Here is a 20075-nt window from a genome sequence, read left to right on the forward strand (position 1 = left end):
CTGGCGGCGGCGGCGGCGGCGGCGGCCCCGGGGCCCGCCGGCTCATGCGGCCGCTCTGGTTGCTCCTCGCAGTGGGCGTCTTTGGCTGGGCCGGGGCTTCGGAAGGCGCCGGCGGAGAGGCGAGAGCCATGGACGAGGAGATCGTGTCCGAGAAGCAAGCCGAGGAGAGCCACCGGCAGGACAGCGCCAACCTGCTCATCTTCATCCTGCTGCTTACCCTCACCATTCTCACGATATGGCTCTTCAAGCACCGCCGGGCCCGCTTCCTGCATGAAACCGGCCTGGCTATGATTTACGGCAAGTGCCTCAGCCCATGTCCGCCCCCTGGCGCTCCCCCTTTCTCTGCCCGCCGGCTGCTTCGCCTCCTCTCCTGGCCCTGCTCCGCCTGTGCTTGGCTCCCCTTCTGATTCCTTTCATTTTCTGCCTCACTTTCCCCCCACGCCCGTTTCTCAGCCTCGTCCCCCTCTTTTCTGCTATGCCCCCCCATTTCTCTACCTCACCCCATTTCCTCAGCCTCGCCCCCCGTTTTCTCTGCTTTGAAACCCCTTTCCTTTGCCTGTCCACACCTTTTTTCCCTCCGACCCCACCCCCTTTTTCTTCCGCGCATCACCCCCACCTCCGCCTACCAAGCTCGGGACCGGAGACTGAGGATGGGAAGGGAGTGGGTGCGGTGTCTCGGGTTGGGCTGGGGACTGGGGGAGGGGAAGACAGCATAGCGATCTATTTCTCTGGGGTGTCAGTTCTTTAAGGTCCATTGAAGCTGCAGTAGTATCTCTACGGCTAAGGATCTGGCGTCCTTTTGGAGCCGGAGTCCGCCTTTACCCATCACCCAGCTCTTGCTACGCCCTGTCCTTTCGAGGTTGAGAATGAAAACCTTACCTCCCGTGTAGCCCAAGTGAAAACCCGAATGCAAAAGAAGCTACAAGGAAGGCTTAGGGTATTTTTAATGACGTCCTGATTTCTTGTACTATGCTTGTAATATCTGATTAGGATACGTATGGTCTACCTAATCCAGGCGTACCGAGGTGAGGACAGGAAAGAGTTAAAAATGTCCCAGCAGTGTGTTGTACTACGGTGATGAGGACAGTTCAGCCAAACAGTGATTGGGAACACCACGCATATGCAGTATGGGTGACTTGCTGGTGGCGTAAGGTTATTGACAGATCATTGAGTAAATGGCTTCAGTTCTGGTGTCTTAGTGTGCCTCCTTTTTGAGGTTTCTTTTTAATGTATTTTTATATTTTGGTCTTAAGGCAAGAAGGGCAAATCAAACCATGGGCTCACAGACATTTTGGCCTGCTCGGAGGCCTCCTGAGAGGTAAAGATGCATATTGCTGACTCTTTATGTGACTGTGAGCGTATAGATGGTTGAAGAGATGAGGGTGGACAGACAATCCTTTCTGGGCAGAATGTGAGTGAAGATTATCTTCATATGGAACAGGCTGAAACTGATGAGCTTGTTGAGCTTTGTTTCTCAGACTTGCAAATAGGTAGAAGCAGCCTTGGCACAAAAGAGACATTTCTCCAGGACCGCCCTCCCCAGCCCTTTCCAGTAAATACAGACTTCTGGAATGTGCCTGTGTGCATCTCAGGGGTGGCAAAGCAAGGTAGTTGTGTGCATCAGGAAAATGCATGAACTCAGGCTTATTTTTCATCTGTAAGGTAATAGGATTCTAAGCCTGTGTGCAAGTATCTCTGCTCCCTAGGATTCTTAAGTTCTTAGATTTATTAAGTGGTTTTCATACTTCATATTTTTTGCATTTTACTTGCAGCACCCCTTAAGCTACACATCTCTATATAATTTCTCTTTAGCAACGTATGATTTATATTTACTATACCGACCAAACATTTACTAGTCAGCCAACTGTGTATTAGGCACAGAAAATAAAAACAAACAGAAGATCCCCACCTTCAAGGCACTTAGCTTTCTTGGGTAGACAGGTCACATAAAGAAAATAATGGCATCTTAAATTCAGTTAAATGCCAAATGAATATTATGGTGTTAAGATAGGAACTGATTATAGAAGCCTCTTTCCTCCATGTGGAGAGAGTATGATGTAGTGGCTAAAGGTGCAGGGCTTTAGAACAGAGGTCCGCAAATTTTTTCTGTAAAGGGCCAGATAGTAAATATTGTTGACTTTGTGGGTCATATAGGTCTCTGTTGCGTTTTCTTCTTTTTTTTTCTTTTTACAAAGCTAAAAAACATAAAAACTATTCTTACCTCTCGGGCCTTGCAAAAACAAAGCATCACTATGGTTTCCCAGCTCCTGCTTTAGAGTCAGAACAGGGTTCCTGTCCCACTGTGCTAATTGTTCTGTGTGATCTTAGGCAAGTCCCTTACCCTCTTACAATGTCATCTGTAAATTGGGGAAAATGCTAGGAGGGTTATTGTGAGGAAGAAATGTTTTTAGCTTAGTACCTGACCTCTAAGTAAATGTTCAATAAATGATAGCAGTGACACTATTATTATTGCTGTTATAACTGCATTTTCTCAGGTTAGGCTCGAAACAGTTCTTTTAATTCCTTAGTTTTGTAAGTTAAGAGGCAAACACAGTATTTTTTTAAATATTAAATAAGGACTTAGAATTGCCCTGAAAATATTTGCTCCTTAGTAGTTGATGTCATTAACTTCCTCTAACTCTTGAGCTAAATAGAAAAGTGGGATTACTGACTGCATTTCCTGACGTTTCCGTTAGTAAAAGGTAATGGAGTACCTTAGTGTTAGTATTTTGTGAAGGAAAAAACAAGTGTATCTCTTGCGGAATATCACGTGGAAGGGTGTTATCTGGGAGTCAAATCAAGCCCAGATGTGTTATCTGGGAGTCAAATCTGGGCTTGATTTGCCACGACTTGGCATTCTTTAGCCTGTTCCATTTTCTCGGTATGGCAATGGGGGCTATGGATAAGCAGCCTCCTAACTAACTCCCAAGTCCAGTTTGAGAATGGATGGGATTGGGTCAAAGTATTTTCAGTGCCATGGAAATCGATGTTTTCTAATCCTAATTACTGTCTGCCATTTACCTTTTCTTTGACTCTTACACCATCATAGCTGTTACGTTAATATATTATTTCAAGACCTTTATTTTTCAGCTTGACTTCTGCATGAAAAGGCTCCTTATTCTGGGAATATCCAACCCTCCAAGAATCAGCCCACCGATGATTTTATTTCTGTGATGTTGGTTTAGCTACCTAAATCCTGGAAAAATGCTATTTAAAATAAGCCTCTTCTTTATCTTTTTGATAATCAAGAGTAAAAAAAGAAAAGGTTAAATTGTGGTCAGTTTCTAGATTGTAATATAGCCTAATTGCTCCAGTTACAAACACAATGTGAAAGCACCAAAGTGTTCTGTTCACTGGGCTAGCTTGCTTAAGAAGCTTAAAAGTTGAGTCACCATTAGTAAAAATTGTCAGGGTAGTTAATTAAGTCTGAAAAGTGATCAGTCACTGTAGTGTGTTTACAGATGGTATAGAATGCAAGGGACAGGGAAGAAACATTTTGCCTGAAACTTAAAACATCCAGAGTCCTACGCTTAACTGACGTGATTCATCAATAAATATTAAGTGTCTTTGACTTATGAGATATGATGGGAAATACAGATATGAGTCATCATCCCTGCCCACAAAGCACTTACGATCTAGTGCCTTAATAGGTAATGTTTATTGAGCATTCTAATGTGTTCATTAAACCCCCTAACAACCCTGTGAGATGGGTACTATTATCTCTCCCATTTTACATATAAGGAAATGGGGGCAGAGAGAGGTTAAATGACCTGCCTGAAGTCACATAATTTATAAGTATTGAGCCAGGATTCACACCTAGTCAGTCTGGCTCAGAAGCCCCATTCTCTTAGCCTCTAACCTTATTGCCTTATATTGAAGAGATAAAACGTAACTATAAAGATAAAACAGTTAGTATTATCATCACTACATATAAGGAAACTGAGGTTCAAGGAGAGGTTATCGACCCTACGATCACAGACTAGAACTTGATGGAGCCGGAATTCATGTATCTATCTGACTTTCAAACTTGTGCTTTTGCTCCTATATCATGCTATACTAAATTTCATGAGATCATATATGTAGAGAGCTAATACTTAGGTTGTAGGCGTTTTGGAGGTAGATTGTGAGGGAAGGCTGTGAGGAAGTAGACACCTTAACCACTGGAGCAGTTCATTGTGATGTGAGAGCAAGGAGATGATCAGAAAATTGGAGGGGCACCTGGGTGGCTCAGTCGGTTAAGCATCTGCCTTCAGCTCAGGTCATGGATCCTGGAGTCCCAAGATTGAGTCCCACATCAGGCTCCCTGTTCAGTGGGGAGTCTGCTTTTCCCTCTCCCTCTCCCCCTCCCCCTGCTCCTTCTCTCTCTCTTGCTCACTCTCTCTCTCTCTCTCAAATAAATAAATAAAATTTAAAAAAAAGAAAAAATTAGAGAGGCTTGGGGCGCCTTGGGAGGCTCAGTTGGTTAATCATCCGAGTCCTGATCTCAGCTCAGGTCTAGATCTCAGAGTCATGAGTTCAAGCCTCGCGTTGGGCTCCATGCCAGCATGGAGCCTACTTTAAAAAAAAGAAGAAGAAGAACATTAGAGAGGCTTTGGAAGGAGGAAAACCAGACTTAAGTGCTGGTTTTATCACTTAATGCCAAATAATGTTGGCTAAGTCATTTATCCCCATTTTATAGATGAAGAAACAATGACTGAGAGATTTATAATAGTATCTACTACATAAGGTTATGAGGATCAAATAATATATGCAGAAAGAATTAGGATGGGGATTGATTGGTTCAGGTGTTAAAGTGAAAGAATTCCCTTGGAAAAGAGGTTGATCTTTCTCAGAGGGGGCCTAAAGAGAAATGAGCTAATGTTGACACTGAGAGGCTTGGAATTGAGGCAGCTTACATCAGATGGCCTGTGGCTTCTCCAGAAAGGAGGCAGTGAGATTGGAGATTTGAGAAGGAGGATAAAGGTTGGAGGAGCTGCTGTAGAGAATGTGCTAGGAGACAAAAAGATGAATAAACACATGTAAAACTAACCAGAGGTCGGCGAAGGCCTTGCCTTTTTTGGCTGTCTTGAAGTTGAATTAACTTTTAAAACAAAATCTAACAACATTCATCAAGAAGTAGATAAATGTTATATAATACACACACACACACACACACACACACGTGTATATAAATCTCTGTACATACATACACTTGTTAATCTGTAGAAATTTTATCAATTTTGACCACATTTGATATCCCAGCAATATTCCTTCCATATTTTTGATTATCAGAAGCTTTTAGTGTCATAGCCCGAGAGAATGGGCTGAAATCCCTTAGTAAACCAATCATTGACGTGAGCCCTTGGGTGGTACACTGAGTTCTTTATCCCTGGGAGGGGGTCCATCACAAGAGCGTCAGGAATGTGTAGGAGAGGCGGGACCTCTCTCTTTTGTGAAAGATATCTCTTTGAGGTTGTATTCTTTGTTGCCTGTTAGTGGTAATTTTAAATTTCGTGATAGCAATATTTTTTTGTGCCTCTGTCTATGTAGGAGGCTGGAAGTTTCCGCCTTATCCCCTTAACAAAGCACTCTTTTTGTGTACTTCACTGAGAATTGCTTTAACTCTATGATTACGATTTGACCTTTCACAGAACCCAAATTAACTTGAACTGTCAACTTTATTCAGAGAAATTCCAATTTTTCAGATGTCTGATGCTGTAATAAAAGGATCTCGATTTTTTTCCAACCTAACCAGTTATTCTCCTTGCCGAAGTTTTAACTGCCCAAGTGTGTGTTTCAGATTTGTCCGAGTGCTGAGCCCTCCTCAAGGGCCCGAAGAGACATTTCAGCATTGAGTTGGAGTGCGGTAGAACTGGTAGATACCATTTCTTACACAGTCGGCCTTAAGGACATGGAAAGAATTTGTGCTGCTGTATTATGATTTGTAGTAGCTTAGCTATGATTTTGGCACATAAATATAAGGGGGAACGACTTTTACTGAGCCTCTCAGTTAGGAGGTCTTTATAGGACAGTAGAGAAAAGAGCACTTTCTATATCATATAGGCAGGGTGACCATGGGTCTATAGCCTTTTCTCACCCAGGTTATGTTTATCAAACCCAGCTGATACCCAACCATCCCTTTTTTATTTATTTTTTTTAGAGATTAGATATTTTCCCAGTGTATCTTTCATTTAAAAAAATTTTAAATAAATTTATACTTCTTCACTAATTTCTTCCACCTCCCATACCCTGCCTCTGGCAACGACCAGTTTGTTCTCTGTATCTATGAGCTTGGTGTTTTGTTTTGATTTAGATTCCACACATAAGCGGGGTCATATGGTATTTGTCTTTCTCTCTCTGACTTATTTCCCTCAGCATAATGCCTTCCAGGTCCCGCCATATTGTTGCAAATGGCAAGATTTCATTCTTTTTTATGACTGAATAATATTCCGTTATGTGTATCCACCACATTTTCTTTATTCATCCATTGATGGACACCTAGGTTGTTTGCATGTCTTGGCTATTGTAGATGATGCTACAATGAATATGCGGGTACATCTTTTTGAGTTAGTTTTTTGTTTACTTCAGAGAAATACCCAAAAATGGAATTGCTAGATTATATGGTAGGTTTTTTTTTTTAAATTTTGAGGAACCTCCAAATTGTTTTTCATAATGACTGCACCAGTTTGCATTCCCACCAACAGTGCACGAGGGTTCCCTTTTCTCCACAGCCTCGCCAGCCCTCGTTATTTCTTGTCTTTTTGATCTTAGCCATTCTGACAGGTGTGAGGTGATCTCATCATGGTTTTAATTTGTATTTCCCTGATGTTTAATGATGTTGAGCATCTTTTCATGTACCTATTGGCCATCTCTATGTCTTCTTTGGAAAAATGTCTATTCAGATCTCCTGGCCATTTTTTAATCAGATATTTTTTTTGCCGTTGACTTATGTATTTTGGATATTTTGTATCCTTATCAGATATATGTATTTTGGATATTAGTCCCATAGTAGATATATGATTTGCAAATATTTTCTCTTTCATTTATTTTCAATCTGGAACTTTGTTAAAAACTTTTTAAAAAGTTGAGGTCATCGTACTGTTTAGCAGTTACTCATTGCTGCTCACTTCAAAAAACGTGTGATTGTCAGTTGCCTGGAAGAATCCCTCATCCCTGCACCCTTCCCACTTCCCACATTTGTCCCCTCTACTGCATTTATCACTTCCCGCTCTGGCCTGGCTTCTGCCCCCACTGCTCCACTGGGACTGCCCTTACCAAGGTCACCTGTGAACTCCTCGTTCCCAAGCCTGATGGACCCTTCTTAACACCCGTCTTCTTGACTTGGCTGCAGCACTGGCTAGTTTTCATCACTTCCTCCTCTTCTCTTCCTACTCCTGTTACTTTTCCTCCTTCTACTTCATCAGCTTCTCCTCCTCTACCAGCTCCTTCACATTGGCTCTTAAATATTGGGATAAAATTCTGGGCGTATATCCATAGTCCTCTTCCCATTTTATTTGCTTCCCAGGTAATCTCAAAGGCACCTGACTTCAGCCATCTCCACTTGAGACCCCCAACTTCCTTGAGCTCCAGATCCCACACACTCAGCTGTGCATGTTATCACAGGTACATCAAACTCAACAGGTCTGAAACAGAACTGTACGTTTCCCCCCATGAACCTGTTCCCTTTCTCACCGAATGGCCTGCTACCTATCTGGTTGCTCAGGCCAGCTTACCCACATAGTTGACAAGTCATTTTGGCCCTTCTTAGTCTTTCTCCCAGTCTCCCTTCCTCCTTCTAAAAGATAATACCTTCTAAAAATCTCTCTCCGTCCCTTGCTCTGCCCTCTTAGATGAAGCCCTAAGCTCTTAGTGCCTGAAGGACTGTAATGGCCTTCTATCTGGCCCCTTCAAACCACTGTGGTCTAGAGCAACCAGTCTTTCTAAAATAGAAATCTGATGTCAAGCCCCTGTTTATTTATAACCCTTCTATGACTTCCTTTTGCTTTCGAGATAAAGTCTAAACTCCCTTCCCCAACTTGCAAGGTCTTTTATGACTCAGCTCCTGCCGATCTTCCACACTCAACTCTGTCACTTTATAACCCAGCCATACTGCACTACATGTGATTCCCTGAATGGGCTGTGTTCTCTCTTCCACAACCGGATGTGTCCTACTGTACCTTCTACCTGGAAAACCTCTTCCTTCACTTTGTTTCCTTGGTTAGGTGACACCTGTGGAAAGACTTCCCTTCTGTCCCACTTCCCCCTCCCATTTCCCCTGGCTTGGTTAGGTACCTCTTTTCTGTTTTTATAACACCTTGTATCCATATATATCATACCGTAATTGTTTATTCAGTCTGTTTTCACTAACTGGGCTGAGAGCTGCTTGAAGGAGGGACCTTGTTTTCATCTCTGAGCCCTGAGGGCCTACTCAGCATAGTACTCTAGTCACAGATATTAAAAGAGTGACTGGCGGGTTAGTGTGAAAGGAAACAGGGAGGTAAAGTGTAACTGATTGTGGCACACTGTACATCTTGGAGTTAAGGGAAGCTCCAGAAGTTTGAGTTCAGTTTGCAGTTGAGATATATCTATACCATGGAATATTATTTGACCAATGAAAAGGAATGGAGTTCTAATACATGCTACAACAGGGATAAACCTTAAAAACATGATTCTGAGTGAAAAAAAGCCAGACATGAAAATTCACATATTGTAGGATTCTGTTTATATGAAATGTCCAGAATAGGCAAACCTATATATAGAGAAAACGGATTAGTGGTTGCCAGAGGCTGGGAGTTGGGGGTGGCGGTGGAAAGTGACTGCTAATAGGTATGGGGTTTCTTTTTGGAGCAATGAAAATGTTTTGGAATTAGATAGTGGTGATCAATATATGACTTTGTGAATATACTAAAAGCCAATGAATTGTATGGTTTAAAAGGATAAACTTTATGATATGTGAATTACATCTCAATAAAGCCATTATCAAACAATTTGATCAATATAGGTGTTAGTACCTAGAACATTGTGCACACTTGAATATCAATATGATGATCCAAGTACAATTCTAGCAATATATTGATGTCATAGTGCTGGACTAAGGACTTCTATTCCATGTTTTGATTTTGAAGCACATTTTTATTTTTATTTATTTCTATGTATTTTTAATATTAAGATTTTATTTACTTGCCAGAGAGAGAGAGAGAAAGAGCACAAGCAGGGAGAGGGAGAAGCAGGCTCCCCACTGAGCAAGGAGCCTGATGGGGATTCGGGAATCATGACCTGAGCCGAAGGCAGGTGCCCAACTGACTAAGCCACCCAGGTGTCCCAAAGCACATATTTTTAAATTAAAATCTGACCTTTTAGTGGTAGAAGAACTCAGTCGATCTACAAATGCTATTGATGTTCCAGTTTGTTAAATGTGTATTATTTGGCCAGCCAGGTGCTGTAGGAATAATTTGGGAAGTGTTGTGTGTTTAACAGTCTTATAAATTGATGGATGGAGGTGGAGGTGGTAAACACATCTCTAACATGATTACACGGCCAGGTTGGGACACCTTGGAGCATATTTTGTGTACAGATAATTTGAAGGTATTTTTTTAATTTTGTTACATTCCTAATCACCTACTTATATCTTGATCTAGAAATGCAGTGATATATGCTGTACCTTAGGGAATGTTTTTCCTTCTCATCCCACTGGATTATATGAATATTAGACTCTTAGATTTGCAAATTTAATAATACTTTAAAATGTAACTGCATTCGGTCTAGAAATTGGTTCTGGGGGTGCCTGGGTGGCGCAGTCGTTAAGCGTCTGCCTTCAGCTCAGGGCGTGATCCCGGCGTTCTGGGATCGAGCCCCACATCAGGCTTCTCCACTAGGAGCCCGCTTCTTCCTCTCCCACTCCCCCTGCTTGTGTTCCCTCTCTCGCTGGCTGTCTCTCTCTGTCAAATAAATAAAATCTTTAAAAAAAAAAAAGAAATTGGTTCTGAACCACAGGGGACTCTCATAAGAGTTTTTCTGTTAGCAATCCAAAGGTGTGTGTGGGGTACAAAAGAAGTAGTTTTCATCCAGAAGAAGAGCTTATATGGTTCTTTTATTATTTCCAGGTCTTTTGGTGGGCCTTGTGCTTCGATACGGCATTCATGTTCCAAGTGATGTAAATAATGTGACCCTGAGCTGTGAAGTGCAGTCAAGCCCAACTACCTTATTGGTAAATGTTAGTGGAAAATTTTATGAATATACACTTAAAGGAGAGATTAGTTCACACGAACTCAATAACGTTCAAGATAATGAAATGCTTAGAAAGGTAAGTTCTTCGTTAAAGGGAATATTTGGATTTTTTAAAAAGTGTGTAACTAGCAGCAAAGCGATTCAGGAGAAGAATTAATAATGAATTTTTAATGATGTTTAAAATCAGTCTCTTAAAATGGAGAAAAATCTCAATTAACAAGTGTAATATGCTAAGGAAACAGACATCTGTATGTTTCATTTTCTGATTGAGGCTAAGTACTATAATCCTTTTTGTTTCATTCCGTGATGTTTATAATTATAATAAATGGTGACTAGTATTGACTTAAGCAGAATTTATAAGCATTTCTTCCAATTTGCAGATGGTCCTTAGAGCTTTATGGTACTTCAGTGCATTGAGTTTATTGGATAATACCTAAAATATTCCATTAATATTTTTTTGAATATTATTATTTCTTTCTTGTTCTGACTGTATTCTATATGGAGGACAATTTAATCTTTCCTTAATTCATAATCTGGCACAACTTCAGGGGTTCATTCTGAGGACCAGTTACTGTACCATGCTGTGCGTAAAGCTTTATGTAGGAGGCTGTGCCGCAGTCTTACTGGCACCCAGACGTTCCTGGAGCTGCGTTCTCCTGTCCCTGCCATAGTCCCCCATGAAGGTTCTCAGGGCCTCTTTGCTCGCATCTCTTGTTTGCCGCCCACCCTCAGCCATGTGCCTCCACTTCTGTCTCCTGCATGGGCAGGACTTGGCTTCCCTAGCTGCTTGGTTGTGGTTCTGGCCATCTTTAATGCTTTTTACAATTTCATATGAGCTTAGTTTACTTTGTAGCAAGAGTTCTTTCCACCTGTGGAAAATTCCAGTTCCTTGAAAGTTCTAGGAAACGAAATTTTAGCATGGGTATGTATGTAGCCGCTTTGTGTTCATATCAGATCCTGCTGCAGCCTTATGAACAGAAAGGGGCATCTGTGTTATTAGAGGGAATAGATATCAAAGGAAATAGGCTGTCAGGACTAGAAATCTTAGTCATATAGAAATTTCTTACCATAATATTATGCTGTATACCTTTAGAGGCATTACCTGTGTAAGAAGTCTGTTTCTTCTTGCCAGCAATAATGGCGTACCCCCAAATTCTGTTACCAGTTTGAGGGTCTCTTGTATTTAAAACAAAGATATGTTCATGCTTTTTCCCATTTTTAAGATTTTTAATGTCATAGTATTTTACCACCGTTTCCACAGATATGACTTAACTGATTGCTCCATCACTGTCTCCTTGTCGTTTGGTTGAGAAATAGAACAACAGCTATCCTATATGAAAAACTTTTCAGTGACCATAATAATAGTCTTGCCTTTCACCAGTTTAACATTCAATCTTTTTTCTTTTTCATAATTTGATAATGTAATACAAGGTCTTCTAAGGGAATTCATCTAAAAGAACTCTTTATTTTACAGGTTACCTTTGATCCAGAAGTATTTTTCAACATATTACTTCCTCCTATCATATTTTATGCAGGATATAGTCTGAAAAGAGTAAGTGCTTGTGTATTTCGTATACTTGGAATAACTTTAAACTCCGTGGACTTTGTCATGTCTGCCACTTCAGAAACAGGCAGTTCTTTTCAGTTTTACCTCCCTTCTCCTCTCCTTGCTGAAATTTATGCCTGTACAAAATTTCTTTCTCTTATTTCCTTTAATGAATAATGCATTTAATATTAGCAAAGTGCACCAAATAGAAAGCCTTTTCTTTTTCAAATAATCGGTAAGTATTCTAACACACTATAACTTTTTTCTTTTCTTTTTTTTTTTTGTTAGAGACATTTCTTTCGAAACCTTGGGTCTATCCTAGCGTATGCTTTTCTTGGAACAGCAATTTCTTGTTTTGTAATTGGGTAAGTACTTGAAGGTTAAAACACTTTTTATTCTTCAAATTATAATTTTTAAATAATGCATATTTGATTCATGCAGTATTATATTCCTGAGTGTGTCTAAGGACCTTTTTCAGTAAAACGCATTCACATTGATGATAAGTTGTTTGAATTCTCCTTAAGGCCAAGGTATTACCATATTTAAATGACATGAGTTAAATCTGGAATTAGTCACAAAGTACTACAGTAGACCCATCTTATTCTTACTATATTCTAACTTCTTTAACAGTTGCTGTTTTTTTCCTAAAGTAGAAATGTGTTTATTGACCAGGTCAATAATGTATGGCTGTGTCACACTGATGAAAGTAACTGGACAGCTTGCGGGAGATTTTTACTTTACAGACTGCCTGCTGTTTGGTGCCATTGTATCTGCAACCGACCCAGGTATGTGCCCAGGAGGGTGGAGCTTCAGTACTTAAGGTACCGTGTTTTGCTAGCAAAAGCACACGTGTGCAATCTTTCCTTTGGGTGTAGAATTCATAAATTCCCATAGTACATTACTTCCAATTGTAGAGGAAAAGGCAAAATTCATGGGTCCTTTTGGCTTAAGAACACATTCTGTTTTGTTTTGTTTCATTTTATTTATTACATTTGCCCATTACTGGTCCTCAGCTTGATGCTGTTTAGACGACAGCTCTAAGGCCTTTGCTTCAGAAATTCAGGTTGGTGTCTATCTTTAGTAATTGGGTATTTGGAGAATATGAACTAGATTAGTTAAAATGGGTAATAATGGTACACTTCCTTTCATGCTTCTGGAAAACCAGTTTCCTGAAAATCTTCTGTTTATATTCAGCTATCCACATGTAAGAACAAGAAAACCAGTTTTTAGATGATCATTAGAAGGCAGTTGTGCTACTATTAGTGTGATTTGGCATCATTGGTGGGCCTTACTATACATTAAAGAATTGTTTTTATAAAATCGGCTTTATGGTGATGAAATAGTTTTTTACGGTTTTATTTGTTTATTTTAGAGAGAGAGAGCTGGGGCGCCTGGGTGGCTCAGTCGGTTAAGCGGTCTGCCTTCGGCTCAGGTCATGATTCCAGGGTCCTGGAATCAAGCCCCCTGTCGGGCTCCCTTCTCAGCCAGGGAGTCTGCATCTCCCTCTCCCTCTGCCCTTGCTTGTGTGCTCTCTCTCTGTCTCTCTCTCACTCTCTCAAATAAATAAATAAAATCTTTTTAAAAAATGCTTTAGAGAGAGATCCCGCACACGTGAGCAATCGGGGAGGGGGTAGAGAGAGAGAATCTCAAGCAGACTCCGCACTGAGCACAGAGCCCCATGAGGGGCTTGATCTCACAACCCTGAGGCCACGACCTGAGCCAAAATTGAGAGTTGGATGCTTAATCGACTGAGCCACCCAGGCACCCCTAAAATAGTACTGATATGAGCACAGCTGGAGAATGAATACAATTCTGTGGAGTTAGGTGGTAGTTTTCCTAGTACCGTGTTGGTGAACCTCACAGCTACATTCACAGTAGGAACTTAGAGAAGATGCAGGCTGAAGACCTAGTGATGGGAAAGGAGACTGGAGTTTTTAAACTAAGGATGCAGGGTTTCTTTCTCTGGGCTTTAGGACCTTGGCAGAGATTTGTTCTGTTTTACTTTTTGCCCTTGTAAGTTAATCATCTTCTTTAATTGTCATGCAGCACAATTAAAGGTAGGATCCTAAGGTTATCTCTGAATTCCTGTGTTAACTCTGGTAACACAGGGCATTACATATAGGAAGTAGGAAAATATGTTCTCTGCTCTATACAAGATGATTTTATAAAGCTCAGAGGGCATTTTACAGGGGCATTTGTATAGCTCAGTATTTTTAAAACTGAAAATCAAATTGCTTCCTTCAAGACCATCAAGACTGCCCCCTTACTGTTTAGAGCTGCTCCCATTATCTGTATGAAGATAAGATGGTTTTTGCAAGGAGCCAGTGGTCTCCATTTTCTGTGTCCTTTTGCTTAGAAGCAAAGTCCTCCACTTTTCAAAATCTATGAGAAATCTAAGTCAATTGGACTGGCTACGTTACTTTATTTTTTTTTAATATTTTTTATTATATTATGTTAGTCACCATACAGTACATTTTAACCTTGTGATTTCATGTTGGTAGAAGTATTGCCTGAATGGCTCACACAAAACTGATGTTAAGTTGGACAGTTACATTTCTTCTGAGTTATATAGGCATTTACCCCTATAATAATTCTGTTATTTTGCAATTGTTTACTTGCTAGAAGGGTGAGCCATAGGTTCTCTTTGCAAAAGTCTTCAGCACCGCTTTTGTCCTCCTTTTCTCAGTAAGCTTGTGTATCAGTATATTCCAGATGAAGTGCTTTGCAGTAGAAACTACATCTTTTAAAATGCAAGTTTCCTGTTTTGTTGGTTGGCATTTGAAGGGGCTTTCCCATCTCTGGTTATAATAATCTTTCATGTCTGCTTGGGTTTATTTAGTGAGTGAGCTGTATGTGACTCCGCAGTTAAAGTTACATTACAACTTCAGTCTCATCCGATTTTCTAAGAATTCTCATGGAATTGTTGCCTAGAAGATGAAGGGTTTTGTTTTGTTTTGTTTTAAGTCTTATCAGGCTGTAATAGCCTGGTGGTTGGTTTCTTATTAAGTTAAATATAGTAGCTGTGATTCTAGTCATAAATTTTATCTCAGCCAAAAACCAAACTTGTGCTTTCATTTCCTACTGTCTTTGCTAAACTAAACCAGTGTGCCTGAAATTTGCAAGTCAAATAGAAATGAGTTGTAAGGCTCCAAGGAGAAAATGAAGTTTGCAGCAAGAGATGCTTTTCGTAATACCCTTCTTCATCAGATTAATGATAACCTGGTCTGTAAGAAGTTCTGTATCTATTCTTTATGGAAAAGCAATGTGCAAGACATTTGCGTGAAACGTGTAGGTCAGCTCAGTCCTCCAGCATTAATTTCAGCTGTTTGTAAGATAAAGGAAATATTGCAGGTACACAATTAGGGAAAAGAGAAGTATCGACAGGAACATACTGAATCTTTAATATGGTAAGAGAAATGTTTGTTGGGATCAGATCCTAAGAGGAAGAGATGAATTTCTAAGTAGCCATCATAATCGTCTATGAAGGGGACTGTGTTACATTTGTAATGTTTAAATACTCCTCTGACTCTTTCTACTTGATAGTGACTGTCCTTGCCATATTCCATGAGCTTCAAGTGGATGTTGAACTCTATGCACTTCTTTTTGGGGAGAGTGTCCTCAACGATGCTGTTGCCATAGTGCTGTCTTCGTAAGTGGTTTTTTTTTTTTCCTTGTTATCTTCTGTATTTTGAATGTTGGGGTACTAGGAACCAAAAGTCGCTTATTGATTGAAGTGCATTACGAATGCATTTGTTTGAAAGACTGAAGCATTGTTTTTTTCCTCCTAAAGAGGTACAAACTTACAGACAACATGGAAAATGCGGGGAAGAAAAAATGGTATATCCTTCTCACTCCTAAAGACAGTTACTCTAAAGATTCGAGGGCACTGCCTTTTATTCTTGTTTTCTATGCATGCTGTTTTTACACAGTTGTGATTGTGGTGTGTATATATTTTTTTATTCTGTTTTAACATTATAACGTGAACATTTTCTTTTTTAATTAAATTTTTGGAACAGCTAATATATTTACATGGTTCAAAAATCAATAATGTATAGAGAGGTAACATAGAAAAGTCACGTTCTTACTTCTATTCTCATCCACCTGTCCTCCCAGCCTCTTACATGTAACCATTTTGACTAGTTTCTTGTGTATCCTCATATTTCTTTATCCAAATGCAACCACACATATGAGTAAATATTCTCATTTGCCTCTTATTTCTTATTTTAAAAGTAGCATGCTAAATACATTCCACGTCTAGCTTTCTCTCACACAACTATATCCTGGAGATCTTTCCATATTGAAGCAGAGAGTTTTATTCTTTGTTTGCAGCTATGGAGTATCCTATGTGCTGTACTATGAACTGTTAAAGTTGATTTAATCAGTCTCCTATTGCTGGAAACGTAAAAGAGTTTTCAGTCCTTTGCTATCCCAAACAGTGCTGCAGTGATTAACCTTGAACTCACCTGTTTTATACATGCATAGGTATATTAGTAGGACAATTTTCCAGAAGTGAGATTAGTATGTTAAAGGGTAAATACATTTGTAATTTGGTAGACATTGCTACATTGCCTGTCAAAGAGATTATGCCTTTTTGCACTTTAACCACTGAATTATAGGAATGCCTGTTTCCTCATAGCTTCCCCAACAGAATATTTGTCGGACTTTTACATTTTTGCCAGTTTGATGATTGAGCAATATCTCATTGTAGTTTAATTTGTATTTCTCATATTTAACATAAGCATTGCAGAAATGTTCGTTAATTTTTAGAGGTGTTAAGACAATTATCGAAATGAGCAATACTTTAACCTACTTACAGAAGTTACTATACATGTTATTAGAAGGTGTTTGCAGGCAAAAGAATGAGTCTGAACCTCTGAGGGACTCAATCCTGCCAACCCACTCCTACTAAGCAAGTATCTAGCCCCATAGACAGTTGCCTTTACTCCATACCATCCAGTGGGTGAAGGCCAGAGGCGCTGCTCAAGATCCATCAGTACACAGAACAGCACCCACTACCCACCAAATAATTATCTGACCCCAAATACCAGTAGTGCCGGGACTGAGACACGCAGGTGTTTTAACCAAGATCACTTGTACATTGTTCTTAACATTGCAATTGGTATCATGTACTCTTTTGTATTATACCTTTTGTCGTTATTTATGATAATAAAATTAATACATGTTTGTAATAATCTCAAAGTATTTGACTTAGAAAGTAGAAGATTCCTGAAATTTCAGCTCTCAAATAACCACTATTAAGGTTTTCATCTAGGCTTTCCCATTAGGATATTAACATACATATAAATATTTTAATAATTTTTATTTAATTTTTAATTTTTTTATTTAAATTCAGCTAATTAACATATATGTATTATTAGTTTTAGAAGTAGAGTTCAGTGATTCATCAGTTGCATATAACACCAGTGCTCATTCCATCAAGTGCCCCCCTTAATGTCCATCACCCAGTTACTCCAGCTCCCCACCCCCATATTAATAACTTTTAAACAAAAAAGGCATAGTACTAAACATACTCTTCTGTAACTAGATTTTCTCACTTTGACATTTTACTGTGTTAATACTTCTATTATCCCATTATATGGTACGCCACAAATTTACCTCTCCTATCCTTACTGATTGATGTTTTCTAATACTGTTTTATTGTGAATGGCACTGCAGTGAACATATTGATGTGTAAATCTCTCTGAATCCTTGTGAGCTTTTCTGTAGGATGTTTTTTAGAAGTCGAATTTCTAGGTCAATGGTTATGATCAGTAAAAAATTGAGAGATACAGCCCTGTTTCCCTCCAAAAATGTAAAATAGGTCTATTTGAAAGCAGTTGCATGTAAAAGGAGCCACAGGTATAGTAATACCCAGCTTCCAGGAATATAGCATAGGGAAATAGTCCAAAATTTGGGAAAAGTGCAAATACGCTCTTTCACGTGTTTATTATAGTAACAAAAATATTAGAAGCAACTTTTACATGTCTAACAGTAGGGAAATGGTTTAACAAATGGTTATATCCATTTGGACCATTTTGAAACGTTAAGAGCCATTTATGGTGGTGGGACCCTTTAGGTATAGATAAGATAGCATGACATTAGAGGCCATTTCATATTTTTAAAATAATATTTTTTTAACTTAACTGTGGAGGTATGAAAAGAACTTGGTGTACATGGTATAGCAAGTCCATTTTTCGGCCTTGAACCTTAAAAAACATTGCAGTAACCACAGGGAGAATTCAGTATATTCCTGGGAATGTGTTTTTTTCTCCTTCTCTTTGACACGACTTGTGTGATGTCTTTGAGTCCTGACTTTTTATAAAAACACTGGTACATCAATTAACTGAGACGAGAACTGAGTTACTAATGGTAGGTACTCTCGCCAGACACCTGCTGGCAACAGTGATTTTCTCAGCCATTTCTATTTCCCATGGTGACCGTTTTAAAAAGAAGCATTTTTAGACCAGGTTTGGACTTGTGAGTTCAAGATGGAGAGTGTCTCCTGTAATTGCGTGTCTTGGCCTCTTGCAGAGTGACTTTGTTTCAAAAGTTTGAGGTAGGGATCCAGCTGGGTAAGCTAAGTGGATTCTAATTCCTTGGATGGACTTTCAAGCCTTTTTCCCTATAAAAGTCTATTTCAGTGAGTGAATAGATGTTAGGCATGGGGCCCATTCTGGTATTCTAAAAGTTGAAAGGATACTTTAGTCATCTTTTTTTTTTTCCCATAGGAAAAACAAAATGTGACCAGGTTGAATATTGAGCAGTATTCTTTATATTCTTATGCCTCTGCTGAAAACAAGTGGAATTTTTCATTAGTTTGTTCACATGAGTATGTTAGGGCTTGTAGGCACTCAGTGTGAGGAAGTCTTGAACGGAGTCATAAAAGAATAGGACTGCAGTATCTTGACGCTGGAGAAAAAGGCTTGGTACAGCTTCACATAGAAGACCTTAAAACATTCTATCTCCTAAAATTGTCATTTAAAGTAAAAGCTGAATTTTCTTGCTAGCTGGATCCACCACAGGGTGTTTTGGTAACCTTTTGTCCTTATTTTGGCAGTTCAAATCAAAAGTTTTTGTCCTCGCTCTCCCCTCGCCCTCCCGATTTCATCTTTCAAGCTCTACTACACTAGAGAATGTATTTATTTATTTTATTATTTTTAGATAGTTTTTAAAGTAAAAGTTGCTTCTGGAAGTAAAAACAAATCTCTCTTTTGTAGCTCAATAGTGGCATACCAGCCAGCTGGAGACAACAGCCACACCTTTGATGTCACAGCCATGTTCAAGTCTATTGGGATTTTCCTTGGGATCTTCAGTGGATCTTTCGCAATGGGCGCCGCTACTGGTGTGGTGACAGCTTTAATATCCTTTTGTTAATCTTTCCTTGTTAACCTAAAAAGTGGTTGAATACTATATTCCATGGTCTCTCCTGTTCCATAATTGCCTTTGTGTTACAATTATTTTTTTAAAGATTTTTATTTATTCATTTGAGAGAGAGACAGTATGAAAGAGAGGGCATGAGCAGAGGGGAGTGGCAGGCAGAGGGAGAGGGAGAAGCAGACTCCCCACTCAGCAGGGAGCCTGACGCAGAGCTCCATCCCAGGGCCCTGAGATTATGACCTGAGCCGAAGGCAGATGCTTCACTACTGAGCCACCCAGGCGCCCCTATTTATTTATTTCAGAGGGAGAGAGAGTGAGAGTGGGGGGAAGGGCAGAGGGAGAGAGTCTTCAAGCAAACTCCCCACTGAGTGGGGAGCCCAACGTGGGGCTCGATCCCAGGACCCATGAGATCATGACCTGAGCTGAAACCAAGGGTCAGATGCTTAACCGAGTGAGCCACCCAGGCACCCCCATTGTGTTATAATTATTAACCTTATAACCAAGGACTTGGTTTGAAAACATTATGTAATCATCATTACCAATAAATAAATAAAGGAATTTCCTTGTTTTGCATTAGGCTGCATGCTCTGCAACTTTCACTACAAAAGTCTAATTAGACACAGTGACCCTCTGGGAGTGAATTTTAAGGTTGTAGACTAAATTGTTATAAAGGTAAATATATTCCAGTGAGCCTCTGGGTATTCTGCCCTGCTGTTCATTTGCTCTTTGTTGGGTGGGACAAATAGGAAATGTATGACCGTGATGTCAGTTGCACAAAATCGGCTTCCTGGGTTTGGACAGATGGGAGCTCCTCTCAGCTCTCACGGTTTTAACCTTCTGTTCTAGAGTCCTTGGCACCGCCACTAGTTTGCTATTAGAAATGTTGGGCAAGTCGTTCTTGTGCTCATTTGGAAAACGCTTCTTGATTGCCTGCTGCATGCCAGAT

General features: G+C 39.8%; 1 protein-coding gene across 4 annotated transcripts in view; it reads left to right on the top strand.

The window, feature by feature from the left end:
• Positions 1-6: 6 nt before the first annotated feature.
• Positions 7-20075, top strand: part of SLC9A6 (solute carrier family 9 member A6) — a 53686-nt gene continuing 33617 nt past the window's right edge. For all 4 annotated transcript variants that reach the window (XM_034648921.1, XM_019800388.2, XM_034648919.1 and 1 more), the window contains exons 1-7: positions 7-297; positions 10083-10282; positions 11681-11758; positions 12041-12117; positions 12425-12537; positions 15296-15401; positions 18970-19111. In XM_034648921.1, coding sequence (XP_034504812.1) covers positions 45-297; positions 10083-10282; positions 11681-11758; positions 12041-12117; positions 12425-12537; positions 15296-15401; positions 18970-19111 — 969 coding nt within the window. In that variant the 5' untranslated portion in view covers positions 7-44. The remainder of the gene's footprint in view (positions 298-10082; positions 10283-11680; positions 11759-12040; positions 12118-12424; positions 12538-15295; positions 15402-18969; positions 19112-20075) is intronic.

Source organism: Ailuropoda melanoleuca, chromosome X (genome assembly GCF_002007445.2).
Source record: "Ailuropoda melanoleuca isolate Jingjing chromosome X, ASM200744v2, whole genome shotgun sequence".
NCBI lineage: Eukaryota > Metazoa > Chordata > Mammalia > Carnivora > Ursidae > Ailuropoda > Ailuropoda melanoleuca.